Source organism: Hirundo rustica, chromosome 13 (genome assembly GCF_015227805.2).
Source record: "Hirundo rustica isolate bHirRus1 chromosome 13, bHirRus1.pri.v3, whole genome shotgun sequence".
In the NCBI taxonomy this organism is placed as follows: Eukaryota; Metazoa; Chordata; class Aves; order Passeriformes; family Hirundinidae; genus Hirundo; species Hirundo rustica.
The window spans coordinates 992,580-1,016,021 of record NC_053462.1 but is presented as its reverse complement, the minus strand read 5'-3'; the positions used below and the strand labels follow the sequence as shown (position 1 = coordinate 1,016,021).

General features: G+C 43.4%; 1 protein-coding gene across 4 annotated transcripts in view; it reads left to right on the top strand.

Moving 5' to 3' along the window:
• The window catches only part of SCAPER (S-phase cyclin A associated protein in the ER), a 138,915-nt gene that overhangs the window by 50,466 nt on the left and 65,007 nt on the right, over positions 1 to 23,442 (top strand). For all 4 annotated transcript variants that reach the window (XM_040077406.1, XM_040077407.2, XM_040077408.2 and 1 more), the window contains 3 exons: positions 5,481 to 5,617; positions 8,761 to 8,826; positions 18,676 to 18,802. In XM_040077406.1, the coding sequence (XP_039933340.1) occupies positions 5,481 to 5,617; positions 8,761 to 8,826; positions 18,676 to 18,802 (330 nt within the window). The remainder of the gene's footprint in view (positions 1 to 5,480; positions 5,618 to 8,760; positions 8,827 to 18,675; positions 18,803 to 23,442) is intronic.

Sequence of the window (23,442 nt, the reverse complement as noted above, 5' to 3'; positions counted from 1 at the left end):
CGTTTTTTGGGTGAAAGTCCAATAGCCAGGAAGTCCTTCCACATCTGTACTTGATCAGTTTACAAACAATGGAGCCCAGGTCAGGAGCCCTGGCTCACAGTGCCCTGCCAGGCTGTGCCCTGCTCCATGCTGGACTGAGCATCCCCTGCTCTGCTGCCTCCCTGAGCTTGGAGCAGGTGCCAGGAGCTCCCTGGTACAGCTGCTTGCTGCTCCTGGCTTCTCCTGTCTGCTCCAAGGATCCCGGAGCCTCCTGTCCCTGCCTGTGCTAGAGGGAACGCTGTGCTCGGGGAGGGCCAGGGGTGACACAGGGTCTGCACCTGGGGCTGCCCCACCACAGCCAGGCTCTCCTTCCCTTCCTGGCTTGCCTTCAATATTGCCTATGCAGGCGTGCCCCAGGCAGAATTCATGAAAAGGCAAAGCTTACTTCAAAAGAAAGGAACTGGAAATAACTATTTGTGTTATGGTTACCTCTAATTTTAGAAGGAAGGAATTTCGTTAGGAAGCATTCTGTTTGGCACACTTCACAGTTTAATAAAGTTCCTATTAATATCTTCTGAGTCACGAAATGAATAGTAGCTTATATGTAATACAGAAAGCCAAGAAGTGTCGTAGTCAAAAAGATGGGGTAGGAGCATGATTTTGCAGTTGTGTTCTGGTTTGAGAAATACATATCCAAGGTTTTGACTGGCAAGGCCAGATCCATGGATGCTCTTGCTGTAGTTGGAACACTAAATGGGGAGAGCTGTTGAAGAGTATTGGTCTTGTGAATGGCTGTTGTATGAAGAGGGTATCAACTGGGAAATTTCTTACCCAGCTGTTGTATTTTATATGGATTACTGAGGTTCAGATTCTGGTTTAAGTTGTGGTTTTCCTCATCCAAGCAGAAGTGGACCCTGCTCAGCTATATAGGATTTCAGCATTTTGTAGCATTTGCTGCACTGTCCATGGAAAACTCTTCAATTAGAGTCTGGAGTTCTGGAGTCTGAAAAAAATTACTTTTATTTCGGGGATATTGATTATAATGTTGTTATCCTTGTAGTGTAAACATCTCATGTTAGAAAGAGAGAAAACATTGGTTATAAGAAGTTGCCTAGTCAACTAGAATTATCAACTTAAGGATACGAGATTAACAGGGTAGATTTTCTGGTTCAGGGAGTTGAAGAGGACTAGGCAATAACCAGCAAGACTGTGACTTCAGGAGTGACCTTATTAGCTTTAGCTTTAATGGTTTTGGCAACTCGATTTCTCATGTAGTTTGTAGAGGAGGCCCATTTGTTGCATTTGGAAAGTTTCAGGGTTTTCAATGACTTGACCAGAAGTCAGAACAGTTAAGAATGGAGGGAGAAGAAAGGAATAACAAAGACATTTTTTGTAAATGATCTAATTTCTGTCTGCTTTGTGATGACTGCATTTTACATGGCCATTCAATATTCGTCTTTATCACCCTGTTTGTAAATAAAGTATCGAAACTTTTACAGAAATTTGTCAGTTGTTCTAAAAATTACTTCAGTGTCCTATAAAAATTTAGAGATTCTATGGAGTTGTCCAATAACAACATGTGTCTGTACAAATGCCATTAAATATCACATGGTGGATGTTTGCTACCTTACTTTTGCTTCCCAGCTTTTTCAGCTGGGGCCTGCGGGTCTCCCCCTGAGACAGGTCCAGGATACCTTGGGATTTTTAACAGTAGTAGTCCTTAGCTTTGGAGAATGCGTATTTGGAAATAACACTGGAGAGAAAGAGCAGGAGTATTTCTGCTCTAATAGGTCACTAAGCCATCATCACGTGAGCAGAGAGGAGCATACACAGGTGATCATGAAGAAATCCATGTCAGCATTCAGTTCTTGTTTCTTTATTTTGCAGCTACAGAGCAGTGCCTGCTCTTTGTGGCGCTCATTCTGCCACTTCCTTGAGAGCTGAGACATTACTTTGTGATGTTCCTGGTCTCAGCTGTGCAGCTCAGAGGATGAGGATCACGTATGAAAAATGATGGCAGAAAGCTGATACAGAATGTCCGTCATAGATGGCTCTGGTTTAATCCTGAGATAAAAGGTGTCCTGGTAGGACAGAACCAGCAAAATGAGTATATTGTACATAAGCCTTTAAAACATAGCTTCAGAGAAATCACACAGCTAAAATTGATATGGCTGAAACTGCAGCTGCACTGAATATTATTGGTAGGGCTGAAAATAGATCTTAATGACAGAAGCTTCAATTAAAAAAGATCCTCTCTTTTATAATGCTTTGCATTTATAATGGCCTTAATGGCTGGTTTACCAATATCTGGGGATTTGGGGCCAGAATGTGCTCAGCATAGCACAGGATGACCCTTCATGTTGCTGTAAGAAGAAACCCAGAATGCTTTTAGGGAGTCAGAAATTCTGACTGCATTTAGCAGTTACTTATATAAAAATAACAGTTAAAAAAAAGTGAAAGGCTTTCAGGAAGAAGTGTCCAGATTACCCAGCTATCCTGCATTACATTTCTGGGAAATACACCCACCCCAAACTGATGAGTTTCATTCTTACTTCAATGAAAGAATGACAAAAGTTTACTTTAAAAACACTGCACTGGCCTCACTCCCTTTTATGCTCTGATGGTTATTCTCATGGTGTGTTCACCTGCCCAACTATGGCAGTGCAGGTAAAATTACTCATGAATTTAATTATTTAAAGGATTGGACTTCCTGTACTTCAGTGTGACTCAGTGGATTCGAAAACCTTCATTTTTTCAGGTAACTGGTGGGAACTTAATAAAACACAGGGATGAATATTTTTCCCCTGCTCTGGAGAGTGGTGTAGCAGCAGCTCTCCTCAGGTGCCAGTTGTCACCCAATACCAAGCTCGCTGTTGTTCTTGTTTCGCACCTGAATGGTGTCGATCTGCCCACGGTGATAATCCCACGCTTTGATCTGTACCTTCAGCAAGGGGTTGTTTTTGTGACAGGAGGTATTGTTACTGTGGTCTGACTTTAATGAGCCGTATGAAGTCTGATATTAATCCACACAGCCCCGTGTGAAAGCTGAGAACACTGAGAACCGGCGTGCACAGAGGTGCTCGAGTTCCCGTGAACAAATGTGTGCCACCATCATGGGTGCTCTCCTGGCCTCACAGCCAGGGCATGAATGTGCTTGTTGAACCCTACAATTCTCTTCAAGTCAGCAGCTAATCACTGATAAGATGATGAAAGAAGAGATGAGTGTGCAGAGGGTGCAAAGCTTTGTCTCCTTGCTTTGAGCCCAGCATGAGTGTGACCCTGCGGTCACAGCTGCCCTGGTGTGGCTGCACAGCAGCCTGGCTGTCCCTGGTGTGGCTGCACAGCAGCCTGGCTGTCCCTGGTGTGGCTGCACAGCAGCCTGGCTGTCCCTGGTGTGGCTGCACAGCAGCCTGGCTGTCCCTGGTGTGGCTGCACAGCAGCCTGGCTGTCCCTGGTGTGGCTGCACAGCAGCCTGGCTGTCCCTGGTGTGGCTGCACAGCAGCCTGGCTGTCCCTGGTGTGGCTGCACAGCAGCCTGGCTGTCCCTGGTGTGGCTGCACAGCAGCCTGGCTGTCCCTGGTGTGGCTGCACAGCAGCCTGGCTGTCCCTGGTGTGGCATGGGGCCTGTCCCAGAGTGCCGTGGAGACTTTGTTCCAGTCTGCTGTCACTTTGGAGCAGGAACAGTTTGAAGATGTGATGAACCAGAGTCCCAGCTGCGCTGTTGAATGAAGATGCAGAAGTACAGTAATAGCCTTGGCTAGTTTTGTGTGTTACCAGTGCTGCATCCCACCAGGGAGCCCTGAGCCGGGCTCCTGGAGATGCTGTACCTTTGGAAAACAGGGCTGTCCACACAGAATCCCATGGAAATCATTTGTAAATACCTTTCTCAGTAGATGTCACAGGATCAGTGCCCTGAGGTGCTTGGTAGCAAAGCAGCAGTGCCGTGCTCTGTTCTGAGGAAGTCCTTTCTTAACGCTGTCCAACTCCAACCTGCCTGTTTCCTGTGCAGTTTGAACCTAAGCACTGAATTTCTGGTTTTAAAAAGAAAACTAGTGGAAAGGGTGGTTTTAAGTGGTTGTTGAGAGATACATCCCTCTGAGGAGACAGAATTGAGCTGGGGGTTCCTAAGCAGGACGGGGGTGGTTTATTCTGAGCTGCAGCAGCTTGGTGGAGAACTAACCCATCGCAACGCTCCAGGGCCACTGCCTCTGGAGACACCCCGAGAAGATCTTCCTTTGAGCACTTCTTGCTAAAACTAAATGGAGAATATTAAAAATGGGGAAAATGCCTGCTGTTCAAATGACCTTACAAAAGGCTCTAGCAATGTGTATGGTTTGAACAGCTTGGACAATTCATTGAGGAAAACTGTTCAGGTGTGCTGGGACTTACCCAGGGTAGGCAGAGGACAAAGGGAAAGTCAATATTACCTTTAGAATTTGTTAGAGAATAACGTTGGATTTCTTGTGTCCAGGAGAATTCAGTAGAATTAGAACTCCTAATTCAGTATTCATTTTGCATTGCCATGATTTAAAATAGATATTTCGTTTACTGTTTCCCCCAGATATATATTCCTAGGTTATACCATGCAGCACTGCTTTCCAAAAACTAAATGGTCTTTTTCCAGGAAATTTCACTGAGATTTATTTTGTTTTCAACAGGCACAGCATTTTCCTGAATCAATGAAAGAAAATATAGGTTGTTTTCTGGAAAAGACTGTCTATAAATTTTTTTAGCACTTCACCTTTTACTTTGAATTTTAAGGGTACGTACCAAAAGGGAAGGAGTAACCACATCTGATTGTGGCCATAATAATATTCAAAGATAAATTATCCTAATAAGCTGTGGTGGTGACCTGTACTTCGTAAGTTTGGTATTTTTTAAGAAAACAAGCCTCAGTATAATAAAAATTGTGTAAATACATTCTAATAACTGGCATTGAACTGGCTGTTTAGCATTTCTTCTGGGAACTTTTACCAATATTTTGCCTAAATTCAAATTTTTTAATGTGAGAGGAAAAGTAATAGCCCTATTAATAAACAATAATGTTGTAAGTAGCGGATAGTAAAATAATAAAATACATTTCCTTACATTTTAATGAAGATTAAGACACATTTAGATTTTGATGAAGAATTAATATAAAAACCAAAATTAGCTAATTTAATGTAATGAGTTATGTAGGGCAGGTTTCCTGTAGCTGTAAAAGGCAGCTGCGAGGCAAGAGGGGGTGTCAGCTTGGAGTCCATACCTGTTAGGTGACAATTTCTTGAAAAGACAGCACAGTATTTATTGTTCTGCTTTTAATAATTTTTCTCCCTTTTTAGAAAATACACAGCTCGTTTTCTCTAATGTGAAATAATCTCTTTCCCAAGATTTATTTTCAAATTTGGCTTCATTTTCATAACTTTCAGTTAAATATTTGTCACTGTTTTTTTTCCTGGGAAGATAATCTATGATCTCTATTGCATACTATAACATTAAATATTATTTGAATATTTTCTGCAGGAACACCTGTCATTAAAAAAGTATATCGTGGACATTGTGATTGAGAGCTCTGTTCCTGTGGAACCTTTAAAAGATGGAGAGGAGAAACAGAAAATTAAAAAGAAAGCCAAAAAGCTAAAGGCACGGATGAACTCCAGGTAGTACAAATTCTTCTTTTTTTTTTCACTAAGTTCTGTTCTAAACTTTACCTTCTGTCCTCCAGTATGAGTGCAGGGGAAGGCTGAAAAAAAAAAAAAGTAAAATTATTTGCTTTGGGAGTGTCTTGAAAATAACAATGATGAGCCTAATTTATGGCCACTTTCTGTGATTGAGAAAGAAAACTGAATATCGATCTGGAGCCCTTGGTTTCACCTGTTAAGAGCTTTTCTCATAATTGGATGCCAGTGCGCTGCCAAAACTGTAGCCTATTCTAGCATACAATAGCATGTTTAAATTTGTGTAAACCATGCCTATTTTTCTTTCTAGCTATTGATTTTTAAATGAAGTATCAAAGAAAATCAATAGTAATCAACAAATAGAAGTCAGCCTGCTGTAGTGTCAAATCCCATGACTAAATTTAATCATTTTTTGTTGCCTGTCACAACAAGAATAAAGTTAAAAATATCTTAAAGTGGAAAGTGAGTTGTCAGATGTGCAATTTGTTCTTAGTCTGAGAAGTGACATCTGCAAATCAGCGTGATGTGCAGGACATCATTATCTCATGAGCTGGCAGTGTCACTCTGTGGCTGGATGGGCCCCAGCACAGTAGTTAATGCTCAGCCAGATGTAGCAGATTTTTGCATCTCTCTCTAAAAACACTTCTCTGCTAGGTAAGAGTCATCATTACACGTTTTCTCTGCCTTTTTAAGCAAGAAGGGTTCCAAATAAGAGAAAAAAGCTTGCAGAGATTTTTAGAGCTACATTCGACGTGAGATGTTTTCTTAACTCCTAGCAGGCACATCAGCCTTCAAACACACAACACCCTTACAGTGTGTTATTGTTTCTGACTGCTCTCCTCTTTGGATGAGCACTTTCTCTAGCTGAATATCATGGTTGGAACTGGATAATGTTCTTCAGGTTTCTGGTTGCTCAGGGTGCAGAGTTATTCGTAGGACCTGTTGTTTTAATGCAGTTACTGGGTCCAGTTTTAATTATTTCTCCAGGGCTGCTTCTGTTGGATTTAGTCAAAGATTTGTCAGACCTTGGAATGTAAGTTGAAATAATAATTTATTGTTGGCACAGATAGGAGAAAAACTTTTTCAGAACACTTTGAGTTTGTATGTGTCAGACTGCTGTGTGAGTCAGTACGTTCATCATCAGAAATTGTGATTAAAACAGTAATAAAGGGCCATCGTTCTACAATGGTGATGTACTATTGAAAAATACAGTGAAAGTTTCAAAATCTAAGTTATAGTGGGGCGACATGAAGCTCACATGCATTAAGTTTGGTTTTACTTTTAAAGGGTGGCTGGGGTTTTCAATGGCTTTGCTGTCCTCGAAGATAACTCAGAGTTAAATAGAGGATTTTCTGATGTTAACACAAAAGACCTACTAGTAAAATGTCCAGTAGCAACATAAAGCAGAGGTATTTTGTTGCTGCTAATTCAGACTTTCATAGGTGTGAGCAGATTATCTACACACTATGTTTTAGGACATATTTGCATCTCTTCTCTAGGAAAATAAATAGTTACGAAGAATGCCCTTACACCTCAGCACGTGAAATGTCACAATCATTTCAGTGTCTAGGAAGCTGTAACATTTCAAACTGGAAAAAAGTAAGAACTGCAACCAAATAGGTTCCTGTTACACTCCTGAGTTTCCAGATCTTAAATCACTCTTGTAGTATCAAAGCAATGAAGGGCAGAGGTGAATGAGGGGACAAATGGTGATCAGTGGGATATTAGATGTGTTGAGAAGTTTCGTTAGTCTTATTAATTATATTTATAACCCTAAGCCATTTAACTGGTGCTATCAGTAACAACTGATATATAGGTGAGTGAATTATCTCAGGTTCCCACGTCTGTGCTACTAGCTGGAGGATGTTTGGACACTCACACGGGAAAAGCAGGGTTGGTGGGAGCTGAGTGGAAGCATTAGGGGTGTGCTTAGCAGATAGTTGCTACAAGCTTTGCAGGGATTTAAAGCACTCCAGCCACGCACATTTAGGAACGGGGTTTTGGGGTGATAATTCAGGTTTGACTGACTTGTCTCTACAGAAGCTGAAATGTGTTGTTTCTGGCTAAGAAGGCAAAAGGTTAATAAAGGAATCTCACCTTCATGTTTAGTACTAAATTCAGCTGTGATTAATGGCTTTATTAATGACCCACAAATCAGAGCTGCTGGTGATGTAACAGTATTTGCGTGGAGCATAAGTTGGAATGGTGAAGCAGAGGGAAGGAAAATCTGAGTGGCTTTGGGAAACTTGAGTCATTTGGACAAACAGAAAATATAAATAAAGGTTTGATACATGTATCTGAGAGAAATGTATCCGCATCACTGCAGGCTGGATTAGTTTTGCTTTATGTGTTTATTGCTAGAAATGGGGTACAGGATTGTCACTGTGGGTCCTGCCTTGCTCCAGGAATGACTCGTGGGTTCACCTGTTGGCACAGGCTGGCTGGAGTGAAAACAAGCAGTGGAAAATGCTTGTCTCCCTCTTCCTGCCTTTTGGCCCCTGGCCAATGTAAACAATACTTTTAAGGGACTGAAGAGGTCGTGTTTCTGTTTCCAGCAGTAAAGGAGTCCTGGGTGGAGGTGTTTCGGTGCTGTTTGCCTAACGTTCATTATGTTACGCTGCAGTCAGTGGTTACATAAAAAATGTTCCTGTGCCTGCAAATACAACCAATTATTTGTATGTTAATTGTAATCTCTCTGATGTACTAATCCGGTCTGCGCTACCGGTCTGCTATCTAAGTCATTGATATTTTATATAATAATATTACTTACATATATTGGTATAAAATTATATAATGTTATATCACTAATAATTTTATAATAGGCAGTAGATTACTACAGTTGCATATATAATTTGTGAAATTTTCTATCATTTGAAAAGTCAACTTCAATACGTCTTTTGTGTACTGATGTTATTCTGTAGTAGTGATGTTAATGATAACTCGTTAATGGCCAGTGGCCAGTAGTTAAGCACCAGTGGATTATGGATTATGACAGGGCAGCATTGACAGAAATGCTGTGCTTTACTATGAAACAGAAAACCCCAAAGCTTTGAACTCCCTTGCTGATCTTATGTCCTTGTACACTTTAGACAATAGTCAATAATAACGAATATTTTCTCCTCCAGGGCGAAGGAATATGAGAGCTTGATGGAAGCAAAAAATGCTGTGTCTGATTCCCCATTTAAAGCCAAGTAAGCGTTTATCTCTATATATTTGAGACATATGCTCTTTTCCCCTGTCTGTCACAGAAGTGCCCATGAAATTTCTGGTGGAGCAGGAGTGGAAGGTTTCCCCTCAGTACGGGGCTTATTGCCATCCTGAGTTACAGATCAGTCTCTAACACAAAAGGTCAGACTTCAATAAATGCAGGGGTTTTTCTGAAGACACCATATATCTTAACATGTATAAATTCCAGTAGTAAAGAGAACACATACTTAACCTTTTTCTTACCTGGAAACAAGAAGGTTCCAGTCTTGGACCTTAAGACTGAAAGGTGAAAATTCAGCCCTGGAATTCTGGGATTGGAAATCTTATGTTTGACCTCTGTTTGGTCAGAAACAAAGGTTCTTGTGGTCGAAATGCAGATATTTTAATGCACAGGTGTCCTAGGCTGACATTGAGCTTTTTAAAGAATAGAGCTTTTTATTGTCAAGGATAAGGCACAGATGAAAACAGCTGGATGGAGAGATTAAAACAAGATCTGTGATCACTGCCAAATTCCTTCTGCTTTGTTCGAAAATGAAAATTGCTCAGCTTTTTTTTTTTTCCTGTTTCTAATGAAACCAGTTGGGAAAAAATGCAAAATATTTGGATTTCCAAAATTATTTTGATAAGGTCTATTAACCAAGATTTTAAAAGAAACTATACAGCTGTAGCTTAAGTGGAAAACAGTTAAGAAACTGAAAAGAAGTCGTTTCATCAGTCCTTGGCAGAACAGGGAGGTTACCAAGAGTTCTGCAGTTCTGTGATGGTCAACGTGTTCTGAAATTACTTGGGAAAAGAGGGCCAACAGTGAGAGGACAGTGTGATATTCATGCAGAGCTTCAGGGCAGTAGGGACAAGAACTGGTGCTGAATGGAAACTTCGGAGAGAGTGAGTGAGCAGGCAGAAAAATGACAGTGAAATCCAGCGTCTATTGAGCGCTACCCAATGGAGGGGGAAGACAGAACTCAATTATAGCTTCACATAAAAAGTGTGTCTCTTGAATTTGCAGATGGGATAGGTAATTCCTGGAAAATATCAGCTCAGTACTCAGCAGCTCATAAAAATCCTTTGTTAAAATTAGAAACAAGCAAAAACAGAACAAAGAATGTCATCAGGTACAAATACCTGGGTCGTTTCCATCTTTTGAATAGGATGTGAAGTTCTAGTTCTTTGTCTCTGAACTGATAAGCTACACTTGCTAAAGGTTCAGAGACAGCAGAAAGGAAAATATGATTTTAGGTATATCTTATGTATTAGGAAATAAGTAAACTAATACTGCTCCTGGAGGAAAATGTGAAAATGGGAAGAAGTTCTTATTGGGGTCATGTTAGAGAGATCTACAGTGTCACAACTAGCATGGAAAAGATGGATGGTGACTGCTTGCTGTCCTTGGTACCAGAACAGAGGAAAGCCGGAGCCAGGTTCTAGAGAAACCAAACCCAGTGTTCGTAATGCAGCCTGCAGGGAGATGTAGGGACCTGTCTGATGGGATTCACACAGGTGCTCACTGACAGGTCACCTGCATTCCTGCAGCTCTGGGAAAGCACAGCCAGCCCAAGAGACCCCTAAGCCAAAAATGGGGAAACAAACAGATTAGTAAAGAGGATTATGCAGCCTGCCCTGTTCTTAGTGTTCCTGAGACATCCATTCCCAGTGGGCAGATGGTGTGTGTGCCTTGCTGATAGCTGGGCCCGGGAGTCTGGAGCATCAGTCAAGGGGCTGTGGGGTCTCAAGAGCTGGAGTCAAAACCCCACATCGTAAAACTGCAGCAACTTTCCAGTTGCTGGAAAGTCTATTTGTCTTCAGACTGAGGTAATAACCTGTACCATATCCTGTATATTTTGCGGTTGTTTCCATCACTCACAAGCTGCTGAGGAAGGTGGCATTTTGTACAAGCAGCTGGTTGTTAAACAGTTCAGATCCTTGCAGCTCGATCTCCTCGATGTATATACAACTCGCCTGGATGTGAGTATCTTTTACATAGGCTTTGCAAAAGCTTGAAAACTGTTGCTGAATCTTAGATGTATTTAAAAATAATAAAAATCCATCACTGAGGTTTGACACAAGAAAATGACCCATCTCCAGCAGATGGCACACCTGCATAAACACACGGGAAGGAGTTGGCTTCGTTTCTTCTTCATCAGCACTTCCGTTTGCAAGATTAATTTCATGGTATATTGAGACTTCTAGATTTGTAGCTTTTGTGTTTTGCTTTTCTTTGCTGCTAGAAAATAAAAGATGAGGTTCTAATCTTCAGAGGGTAGAAATGCATTTGACTCTGAAGATGTTAATAATGTCTAGTGTCTCAGTGTTAAATTCTGAGATTATCAGTGATGTAACTTGGTCAGTTCTGTCTCAGTTGTAGGGTGAGAGAAGCTCATTTTTTTAAAATGTTTTCAAATCTTTTGACTGATCCCGAATTTACAGTTTTCATTTCTCTTTATGCAATTAATTGCTCATTTGATTTCAGGTAGAATCTTCTGTTCCATCGGCTTTTTTTAGTGTCTTTCTTTATTGCCTCTGTTAGGGCTGTACCCTTTTAGGTGCGAACTAGTGATGGCCACTGTGTAGCTCACTTCCACCACAGATCTGGGAGGTCTCTTTGCAGTCTTCATGTAGAAACCTAGGGATCTATCAGCTGCTTACATCTACATTTTTAAAATATAGTTTCAGGTACCATAGTTATTTCCAAAATTACACAACTTTTTACCTGCTATGAGGGCTTAAATATTTTTGAGCTTCTTTGAAATCGAGGAGGTAAAAATGGGAGCTCAAGTCTGAACTGGCTTTTTAAGTAGAGGAGTGTCTGTGAGTCAACCAGAAGCCCATTTATTTCTATTAAAATGTGTTTACTTTGCACAACACATATTACAAAATGGAAGAAGAATAGGGAAGTATTATCTCTTTCTGTAAGAGAAAGGTTGAGAGGGCAAGAGTTTTAGCCCAGACTGTATCTGCTTACATGGCACAACCTAGTCTTAATATAGAGAAAAATAATAGGAAAATACAGAACTAAGTACAGGATCTACTTAACTAAGGCCAGCAGGAAGAGGAGTCAGCACAAAGAAACAAACAGGAGTAGGTCTGAAGCATTATTGCCTTGAGAAGCTGTGCAAGCAGTCAGAGGATTGGCTCTTCAGCCAGAACACCGAGTGCTGCTCAGGGATTCTGTGATGAGCTGCCCTGTACCTGGCTGGGAGAGCAAACTGCTGCCAGCTGGGAGTCTGCACAGCTCTCAGGAGATCTGAACAGTTACTGGGAAAGTTACTCAGAATGAAGGGGGTAAAAACCCAGAGTGCTAAATTCACTCTTTGGGTCAAAACAGATGCAAAGACTTCGTGTCTTTCCCAAGGGAAGGTTTGATGTACTCAAGTTGGAGTGGAAGTACACCAGCGAACAGAAAATATCTTCTGACTTAGAGTGCTGTGAAGCTTAAAAATGGAGAAGTTCCCTTTTAAATTCTACTTAAAATAGGATACAATTGGTAGGTTTATTTATTTGCTTAACAGAAGCAATGTGTTTTAGAATTAAGTAAAGCTATCTTTCTTTTATGCTTCCTTGCTTATGCCACATTTCTTTATCCATTCCTCTACCCCCAAACTGAGAGTGTCTTCACAAACAACCAGAACCATTTATGGAATGCAACTTCTTATCTGATTTTAGTTCTTAGTCATGTTGGCAGTTGTTAAAGAAGAAAGACAGAAACCAGAGTTAGACTTTGGCAGGTAAAAAGCCTTTTTAGATCACCTTTAAGATTAGGCCACTTTAATATTATGAGACCACTGATTTCCTGATGCAACTGATAGACTTTCAGTGGTTCTTATTAGCTGAAGGTTTGCAGATTTATAAAACCTTTTGCACTAAGGAAGCACTGATCTGAGTGCTTTCTAAGCTCTACACTGGTACTACACTAATAGCAATAAGCAGACAGTCTTCATCCTGCTGTGATAGACAGTGTGTATCCCTCTTTCAGTGGCACAGCACTGATTCATGGCTGGGATTGGAAATGGCTCTAAGGAATTCTTTCTTGGAAATTACTTCTAAAAGATGGCTGAGACTGTTGTTTTTTTCAGTATCTGTTAAAGAAACCCGTGTGCATTAAGGGGAAGGGGTGGGATAATTCCAAATATTGCCTTGTTTGGTAGGTCTCTGAATTATTTCATGTGCTGAGGGACATTCAAGGAAAGGACTGTGGACACTGTCACCTGGAGCAGCTGGGTGTTGCTCCATGCCTTTCTCAAGTACATTTTTTGGTTGGTCCCTGGTGGCACTTAGGTAATTTTCTAAGTGCTGGTGGGCTCTTGTTTGGTTTCTAGTATTAACTCATATTCTCTGGGAGCTGATCTGAGTAATTATTTCGTGTCCAGTGTACTAGGATAACATGGCAAAAGGTGTGTCAGGTGTCCATTAGAACATTCTCAAGTGTTCCTCAGAGCACATTTTGAAAAGGGAAGGAAAACATTTTCACAGAGTTAGAGGGTTGTTTACATCTATGTAGTATCTTCTAATGCAGAGGCGAGGCCATGTATTTCAGTGTTGAATTTCCAGGTAGCAAAGTATGGTTGCCATCCTTCAATACCACAGGGAAACTGAAGTAATGAAAGATTGCCTTGTGCCTGGAGGGAATTAGCAGGTTTGCAGGGGGAAACCTGTTGGTCTAAAATTTTATCTAGCCTCTTCTCACAAAATGAGAAATTTTTTAATGTATTCTTTTTATTTACCTTTTTTTTTTTAATTGTAAAGGGATACTTCAGATAAGTATGGAAATTGGAACCCCTATAATCCTGGAAACAGCACAAAAAGAAGAAGTAGAAAAAGAAATATTTCCTGCAGGGGTCTGCTGCAGGGGAGATGGGAATGTAGTGTGAAGTTTGTTCTTTCAGAATCCCAAAGCTAAATGTCTGTACTTTCTTTCTTTCAATATGATATATCAGTGTATTCACAGGTCAAATTCACCTTGGAGGTTTTCCTGGTGTAGTAGGCTTAGAGTCCAGTTAGGCCAGTTACAAGATATTATACCAAAATACTGATTACTGAGGAAAAAAATAGACAATCTCTGAAACGGAAACTACTTGTACAGAATTTAGTTTCCAGAATGTTCTTAAAACAGTAGAAGAGCCAGAGTGGAAATAAAATAAAATTCAGGTAAACACCAGGGGTATGATTGGCCAGGCGGTGGATTTCCTCTTTAGAGAATGGCTAAAACATTCTCATGGGAATGCAAATAAATAGTATTTCAAGGAATTTTTCCTCATGTTTCAGATTTCCATTTCCAGGTGTGTGAAGCTGCAGCTGGTTCGTGTCTGGCAGTGTTGGGGGCTGTGTGCAGCTATGGGATGCTGCTCCCATGGCACACCCAGAGGGTGCCCCGGTGCCAGGACATGTGCAGGGGTGGCACTGGGGCCCAGGGAGCTGCCGGGGCTGCTTTGGGAGCATTCCCACGGCTCCGTCTGCGGTGGGGCAGGAGGTGCCACAGCCGCCCTCGGCTCATCCGGCACCGCCTGCCTCGGGGAGAATCCCAGTGTGTGTGTGTGCAGGGATGGGGGCACTGTGTGTGTGTGTGTGCAGGGATGGGGGCACTGTGTGTGTGTGTGTGCAAGGATGGGGCACTGTGTGTGTGCAGGGAGGGGGCAGTGTGTGTGTGTGTGTGTGCAGGGATGGGGCAGTGTGTGTGTGCAGGGATGGGGACAGTATGTCCCAAATCGGGGCAGTGTGTGCAGGAATGAGGGCAGTGTGTCCCAAATCAGAGCACTGTGTCCCCAGTCAGGGCAGTGTATCCCAGGATCAGGGCTGTGTGTCACAGTTGGAGCTGTGTATCCCAGGATCAGGGCTGTGTATCCCAGGATCAGGGCTGTGTGTCACAGTTGGAGCTGTGTGTCCCAGGGTCAGGGCTGTGTGTCCCAGGGCCAGGGCTGTGTGTCAGAATTGGAGCTGTGTGTCCCAGGATCAGGGCTGTGTGTCAGAATTGGAGCTGTGTGTCCCAGGATCAGGGCTGTGTGTCAGAATTGGAGCTGTGTGTCCCAGGATCAGGGCTGTGTGTCACAGGGTCAGGGCTGTGTGTCACAGTTGGAGCTGTGTGTCCCAGGATCAGGGCTGTGTGTCACAGTTGGAGCTGTGTGTCCCAGGATCAGGGCTGTGTGTCACAGTTGGAGCTGTGTGTCCCAGGATCAGGGCTGTGTGTCACAGTTGGAGCTGTGTGTCCCAGGATCAGGGCTGTGTGTCACAGTTGGAGCTGTGTGTCCCAGGGTCAGGGCTGTGTGTCAGAATTGGAGCTGTGTGTCCCAGGATCAGGGCTGTGTGTCACAGTTGGAGCTGTGTGTCCCAGGATCAGGGCTGTGTGTCACAGTTGGAGCTGTGTGTCCCAGGGTCAGGGCTGTGTGTCACAGTTGGAGCTGTGTGTCCCAGGATCAGGGCTGTGTGTCACAGTTGGAGCTGTGTGTCCCAGGGTCAGGGCTGTGTGTCAGAATTGGAGTTGTGTCCCAGGATCAGGGCTGTGTCCAGCTGGCCCCAGGGCTGCCCTGGCAGGAACAGTTGGAAGCAGAATCTGCTCCTTCCATGGGAACTGCCCAGCCCTGCCCCGTCACACCCATCCTTCCTGGACATCAGCCTACAGCCCAGACATCGGGTTATGTCTGCAAGTACTGGATACATTGATGCTATTGTTTCAGGCTTTTTGGCTTTTTTTGGAGGTGAAATATGACCTAGGAATATTGACAGATCTTTTTCCTTTGGCCTATAAAATATATTAAACCTGCTAGAAATATTTAGCCCGTGTTAAAAACCTTTGATATGAATATTCCTTATTTTCCCATTTGCAGTGCAAAAAGATCAAATACGGTGTTTGTATTTGCTGAACATACAATTTATTAGTTTACATTATGGTAATGTTCCAAAACAAATCAGGGCCTTTTACGTCCTTCTGATATTTCTTCTGCATTCTGAATTACGCGTTTGTGAGGAGTACTAAAACCTTAATAAGTGAGATGTAAATAATTTAAGGGAAAAAAACCATTAACTTTCGCTTTTATCCTGCACAGTAAGGTTTCAATTATTTATCATTCCCTGTATGGCTTAGTAAGCATTGGAGGAGTAAAAATTGGGGGACGGAAGGAAGACTAATTAATTGTCTCGGAATGTTTGGATTTGGATTCAATGGGATTTCCAGAGTCACTGGATCAGGTGCGGATGCCATGTCCCAGTAATCCCCCGTGCACAGCGAGAGTGTGCCAGGAGTCCAGTGTGTACAAAGAGCTCTCTCTTTGCAAATCCATTCACAGCAATGGCAAATTCTGCCTCCAAGTCCTCTTGCATAGATTTCTAATCCTTTGAAACAGTCCAAAAATTATTCTTATTGCTCTGACATGGCCAAGAAGTCAGTATGAAGGATATTTAAATAATTTCTCCAAGATTCACTGGGTGGGATGAGGCAGTTTTTATTTCCCCTCTCCTCCCCGTGTGATCACACAACATCCATTGACTGGGTTTGGCAGAAGACTCGCCCTGCAGTAGCATACGAGGGTGTAAGAGATAATTCCTTAATGTGGCAGAACTGGAAATTCATTCTTCCATTTTCTTACTCTATGATGCTGAACACGTCCTTAGAAAGTTTGAATTTTGGTAAAAGTGTCCAGAAAGACTTTTAGAAGAAATGGAAAGCTGGGAGCTTTTCCTGGGGCGTTAGTACACGTTGTGTTTAAAGTGAGGACAGAAACTGAATGTGGTGTTTAACTTACGGTGCATCTTAACAGACTGAAGAAAAAGTCACTTGTGTTAGTTGTGTCAGCTGAAGGCTCAGTGTAATATGATTATGTTCTCTTTGAGTCCTTGTGAGTAGTGTTTTGATAAACCTTACACATTTTGTATGCTGATGCCTGATGGAGATTAGGGAAGTGCCTTTCTTCAGCCTCTGTGCTTAATCCTAGTGGAATTCCATTCCTGTGATGTTAACTGAAGCAAATGGAAACCTGTCTTGCTGTCTTTTGTCAGATGAAGTTACAATATAGGGTGGTGAGCTTTATATATGCTTTAATCGTGGAATTTGAGTAGATATACCAAAGAAATAAAGTATTTTTTCTTAATGTGCTAGGATATTGCCAAGGCAATAGCCATTCTAAATCCCACTCTGTGAGAATACTCTGCTTGTGGACTGCAGCAGTTCCATTTCTCATTGGTCCTGTGGTCTTTTGATTTATTGTCCAAGTCCTGCAGTTATTTGGGCTTTGGCTTTTAATTTTGTTTCCCATTTTAGCTTGTGGCTTAGGGAGATAGACAGAGGTTTTGTCCAACCTCATTTTCCACAGAGGAAATAGCAGTGCAAAAAAATCTCATCAGTATATAATCTCCTTTTATTTTTCTTGTCATAGAAAAATCCTGGTTGTATATTAGTGGGCTCAGTTGATGAGATGATAAGAAGTCCAAGACTCAAAATTCTACAAATTATTTTTATTTGTACTTCAAGAACATGTATCTTGTATATGTGTATATGAACACAATCACGTATATGTATCTTCAGCATGTCTTGAAACCTATTAATGAAGCTCCTAAATTTTTCAGAGAAGACACAGAGTACCTGTTGTCTCTTGACTAGGTGGAAACTCTATTTTCTTCCCCAAATTAATAATCTGATTTTTTTTATATATATATATCTATATATATATATATATATAGTGCCCCTATTGTGGTACAATCTCCAGCCACTCCATCTCCTGTCTCATTTCTAGGAGACTGGTTGATGTAATATTTTTATTTTCCAATACTCTGTGGTCACTTTGTGAATGCCTTCTGGCCCTTTTACACTGCTATCTCCTGTTTCATGATGAGCATCGTTACCCTTGCCCTCTTTTTTCTTCCTGTAGGCTTCCAGTGCCAGCAGTGTCTGCCACTCCTCCTGCTCAGTTGCCAGCTTTGTCCCACTGCAGTGCAAATTGCCCAGTAGGTGAAACCAAAGGTCCAGCAAGCCCTGGACTTGTCACTCAGAGCAGCCAGGAGGGGACACAGAGGCAGGGACATCAAATCCATGGAAAGTACAGAATGGCGCTTCCTCTTGACTGCTCTCAGTCTCCAGGGAGGGACTCTGGCAGCCTTGGCTCCTCTGCCCTGCTGCTCCCACAGAGAGAGGTCTCCACCTTCACAGTCAAGGCACAGAAGGATAACTCTGAAAGTGTTTTGACTGCTGTATTTTGGACCTTAGGCTGAGAGAATTGTGCCCTGGCACTGTGTATTTCTCCTCACTGCAGAGCAGGAGAGCACAGGTAAATAGCCCAGGTGCAGATGCGTAAAATTGAAATGAAACCTAACCCATGTGTGTCTACATCACTCCCACCCCTGCATTTTGGCTTCATTACTGACCCTCGTTAATAAAATGCCCTTTCTGAGGTAGGTTGCAAAGTCATTGCTTTTCTCTTATTCAAATAACCCTGAAGAGCCATTTCTTTTATGATGCCTGTAAGAAATCAGCCAAGTGGTCCTGCTGTTCCATTTCCCTTACTCATCTTAAATAGGGTGAAACCATTTGAGAATGGGGATGGCAGAATCTAGCAGGATGAGCTGTGGAAGGGGAATAGGGAAACAGAAACAACTGTAGCTAATAAAGCCCCTTTATGGCTGTGCTGTTCATTCTATATCTGTGCTGTTTCCTTGAAAAAGTAGATAGTGAAATGTCACTCCAAGCTGACTGTATCTCCTTGGATGTTTAGCATCCCATGCAGAATAGGTGATAATAATATTTAACATAGACGTTCATGATTCCTTCATTGTTACCAGAGGTTCATTACAAAGATATAAGTTAATAAGGGAGGGGTTTTTTTGCTTTAACTGCTCTTTGTTTTCTGTTGAAGGTTGCAGCGATTAGCAAAAGACCTTCTGAAGCACCTCCAAATGCAGGATAGCTGTTCCTTGGGGAACAGCAAAGTTCCTGGCCTGGAGAGGACTTTAGGAGAGATCTCTCGGATTCTGGAAAAAGAGGTATTGTGACTTAAGATTGACCTATAAATCATTCTGCCCTCAAGTCTCATCAGTTTGGATTTGTGAATGTTTAATGTGAGATATTGAAGGATAAATGACCTGTGTGTAACAAGCAGTATCTGCTATTACACTTTCCACTTTTTTCCCTTGTGTTGTCATGAGGATTGTTTTTAACCTGGGTCATTTCACTCATCTAGTTTATAGTGCTTACCCACAAATAGCTTTTACAGTAAGGACCAAACCAATCAGCAGGAAACAGTAGAAGGAATTAAGGAATTGGATCCAGGTTTGCTGGAGCACCAATCTGTTGAGTTTTGCCAGAGTTCAACAAAGTCAGTGGGTCTTTGCTGGAAGAGGAAGGTATGATGTGCATGTATGTGGGATATTTCTAGGTTTTTAACTTTTTCAAGGTGATAGGATTGTAGAGCATGTTTTGCTTGATGGTAGATGTTTTTGTGGGTTTTTTTTATTGGTAGCACTGTATTTGCATCTTTTTTCCTATTTCCTCATGGTCAGTCTGCTGCCACAGTGCCTTGTGACTTGTAATGTGCTTTTTTGTTCCATTAGGACCACAGTATTTGAGTTTTCAGCTGGAACATTCTGTTCTGTATTCAGCCACTAGAAAATACTTCTCTTTCTTATCTGTAATCAAAATGTAATGAAAATTAGTTCAGAAAGAAACCAGATTAATGAAATCTGAGGGGGGGTTTGCATCATTGTGGTTCAGAGTTGATGTCTGTGAAAATGAGAGCTCTGCTTGATGCTTTTCACAATGTAGTGTGGAGAACACACTTGTTAATGCCCATGCTTTTAAATACTAGAGGCTGCCTGGGGTGCACGGGCTCCTTGTGTGTGCTGCTGGTTCCTTGGAGCTGCTCATCAGGCTTAGGAGTGTGTTCGAAAGAGCTGTGCCAATTTCAAATTTTGTGGTGTTTCCATTAATTATTGAAAAATTCATTTTTTATTCACTTCAGAATACTGAAATCATGTTGTTGCACGACTACTGTGGAAAGATGACTCTGTTTGAAAGTTATCTAAATAATCCTTGGAAACTCTTTGGAACGTGGAGTTGTAACCAGGCTTTTACTGGTAGTCATCTGCTGAGATTTTTTTTTTTAAATCAGATGTGAATTGCAGCTAAGTGCTACTCATTGTTTACGTGGTTTTGCTAGTTGTTGAGTCTGCAGTGGGGAATTAAAAAATAAATTTGATAGTATTAGTAGACACGGGTTATTTTGTTGTTGATTTGGGGTTTTACCCCCAAAACATTACTGAACCACTGGAGAATAATTTTTCTGTCGGAGTGTCCTGATCAATAAGGTCAAGAAGGATTGATTTCAGTTGCTGTTTCTGTGTTTAGAGCACAGATCATACATGGTCATTTGCAGGAGGGAATGGGAATTCTTTTGTTAACCTGGGAGTCAGAGATCAGCAGACACATCTTACATGTCAGTGGGCACTGAAAAGAGCCCTGCTGGTGTCAGTCATGGACTGAGAGGAGGAGACTGACGCTGTTAATTGAATTTCCCTGGAGAGCATAAAAATATAACCTAATGTGGGGGGAGGAAGGGGGGAGTGGGAACCACACAAGCTGTCAGTGTGTGTGAGCTGATAACATTGATTTACCCTTGCTAATGGCCTGGCTTGAATAAAGAATTGCCCTGAGGGAGGACAGGGTTCACTACAATAGATCCTTGCCACTTAACTAGAAATTCTTCTTACTTACAAGTCCTGCAAAACTATTACAAAATATAATTGATCCAAAACCCCTCTTTTCGTTTGTACTTTGAAACATTGGAATTTTTTTTTCTTTTGTTAATAGTTTACACTGCCTGAAAAATTTATGTATTCAGGCTCACCAGGGAAAAAAAGATTGGTTTTACAGATCATGAAATAAATTGCTGAGCTGGTGTTGGTAACAGTAAACAAGAAAAATATATACCATTAAATTTCTCAACAGAAGGAAGAGTTATTCAGCTCTTTAGAAATTCCATGGCTGTGCTGAAACAGCCTGAAAGGGTGGGGTGTAATATTTATGCACACTTGAATCACAAAAAAAGCCACACACAGAAGATTTTCGGCCCTGTCACAATGGGATTTGCCTCCAGGTACAATCAGATCACACTAACAATTTCTCTTTGGACTTGGCATTCATCAGATGTATTCCGCTGGCTTTTTCTCACTTGTGAACCTCTTCCATGGTGGAGAACATCCCAGGGTGCTGCGTGCCCCCGTGGTTGTGCCGGTCACTCCTGCTCTCGTTGTGCCGGTCACTCCTGCTCTCGTTGTGCCGGTCACTCCTGCTCTCGTTGTGCCGGTCACTCCTGCTCCCGTTGTGCCGGTCACTCCTGCTCTCCTTGTGCCGGTCACTCCTGCTCCCGTTGTGCCGGTCACTCCTGCTCCCGTTGTGCCGGTCACTCCTGCTCCCGTTGTGCCGGTCACTCCTGCTCCCGTTGTGCCGGTCACTCCTGCTCTCATTGTGCCGGTCACTCCTGCTCTCGTTGTGCCGGTCACTCCTGCTCCCGTTGTGCCGGTCACTCCTGCTCCCGTTGTGCCGGTCACTCCTGCTCTCGTTGTGCCGGTCACTCCTGCTCCCGTTGTGCCGGTCACTCCTGCTCTCATTGTGCCGGTCACTCCTGCTCTCATTGTGCCGGTCACTCCTGCTCTCTTGGTGCCGGTCACTCCTGCTCTCTTGGTGCCGGTCACTCCTGCTCCCGTTGTGCCGGTCACTCCTGCTCCCGTTGTGCCGGTCACTCCTGCCCTGCTCTCGTTGTGCCGGTCACTCCTGCTCTCGTTGTGCCGGTCACTCCTGCTCCCTTGTGCCGGTCACTCCTGCTCCCGTTGTGCCGGTCACTCCTGCTCTCATTGTGCCGGTCACTCCTGCTCCCGTTGTGCCGGTCACTCCTGCTCCCGTTGTGCCGGTCACTCCTGCTCTCCTTGTGCCGGTCACTCCTGCTCCTGTTGTGCCGGTCACTCCTGCTCCCGTTGTGCCGGTCACTCCTGCTCCCGTTGTGCCGGTCACTCCTGCTCTCGTTGTGCTGGTCACTCCTGCTCCCGTTGTGCCGGTCACTCCTGCTCTCATTGTGCCGGTCACTCCTGCTCTCGTTGTGCCGGTCACTCCTGCTCTCGTTGTGCCGGTCACTCCTGCTCTCCTTGTGCCGGTCACTCCTGCTCCCGTTGTGCGGTCACTCCTGCCCTGCTCCCGTTGTGCCGGTCCCTCCTGCTCCCGTTGTGCCGGTCACTCCTGCTCCCGTTGTGCCGGTCCCTCCTGCTCCCGTTGTGCCGGTCACTCCTGCTCCCGTTGTGCCGGTCACTCCTGCTCTCCTTGTGCCAGTCACTCCTGCTCCCGTTGTGCCGGTCACTCCTGCCCTGCTCCCGTTGTGCCGGTCACTCCTGCTCTCGTTGTGCCGGTCACTCCTGCTCCCCTTGTGCCGGTCACTCCTGCTCTCCTTGTGCCGGTCACTCCTGCTCCCGTTGTGCCGGTCACTCCTGCTCTCATTGTGCCGGTCACTCCTGCTCCCGTTGTGCCGGTCACTCCTGCTCCCGTTGTGCCGGTCACTCCTGCTCCCGTTGTGCCGGTCACTCCTGCTCTCGTTGTGCTGGTCACTCCTGCTCCCGTTGTGCCGGTCACTCCTGCTCTCGTTGTGCCGGTCACTCCTGCTCCCGTTGTGCCGGTCACTCCTGCTCCCGTTGTGCCCTGCTGGACACAGCGCGGTCTGTGGCTGCAGCCATGGGTTCTGCTCACACAGCGAGAGCGGCTTGTTCAATGCACACTGAGAGGCTTATACATCCTCTAGACACTCAGATATGGGAATTCTCTCTCAGGCAAAGATGCACGTTAACCACTGTGTATTTTGGAGTCCTGGCTGTTTATTGCAGCACCTTAGCTGCTCCTCATTCACTGCGTGGGTCCCCATGCAACACAGCATATTTTGAGTGTTAACAAATGAAAGAGGTGTGCTCTGTTTTGCTTCAAGTAGTTGTTAGATCTCCAGACACTTCTTGATATGCCCACCTTGGCCTAGCTGGATGAAACTCTACAAAAAGTAGGAGCTTTGTGTCCAATGCCAGGAAAGGATTTGTGAAGAACAAGCAAATTGAAGTGCAGGTTTTGAGGATCTGACTTGGAGCGTGGCCATTAGCTGCGTGAAACACGTGGCTCAGTGTCTTTAAATAAAAAGTGCTTAAGAGGTGCTCTAAAGTCATAAACCACCCTGTGGTTCCAGTTTTAAACAAGCTTGTGCCTCTCAGGCCATGTGTCGGTAGGAGGCAAGGAGACAAATGCTGGTGTTGTGCATGCCTGGTTGCTGTCCCCCAGGTGTGTCCAGCAGGTACTGCTGCTGCTTTGGGTGTGCTCTGGGTTACTGGAGGGCAGTCCCTGGGTTTGTGTGTCTCACCCTTTCTGGCAGAAATCCTGGAAGGAAGCTGTATTCGCTTTCGCTTCTACTCTGTTGAAAAGTACATTAAGAAAACAAACACACACAGAGTCACAACAGCAATATTTGTGCAAATGTTACCAGCAAGCCCTGGCCTGAGGTTGGCAGATGTCATATGGGACTCTTCAAGCTCTTAGTAAGATCTGATAACCCTCAGTTTAAGATCTCCTATGAATAGGCCTTTGATGCTCTTACAGAAGGCAG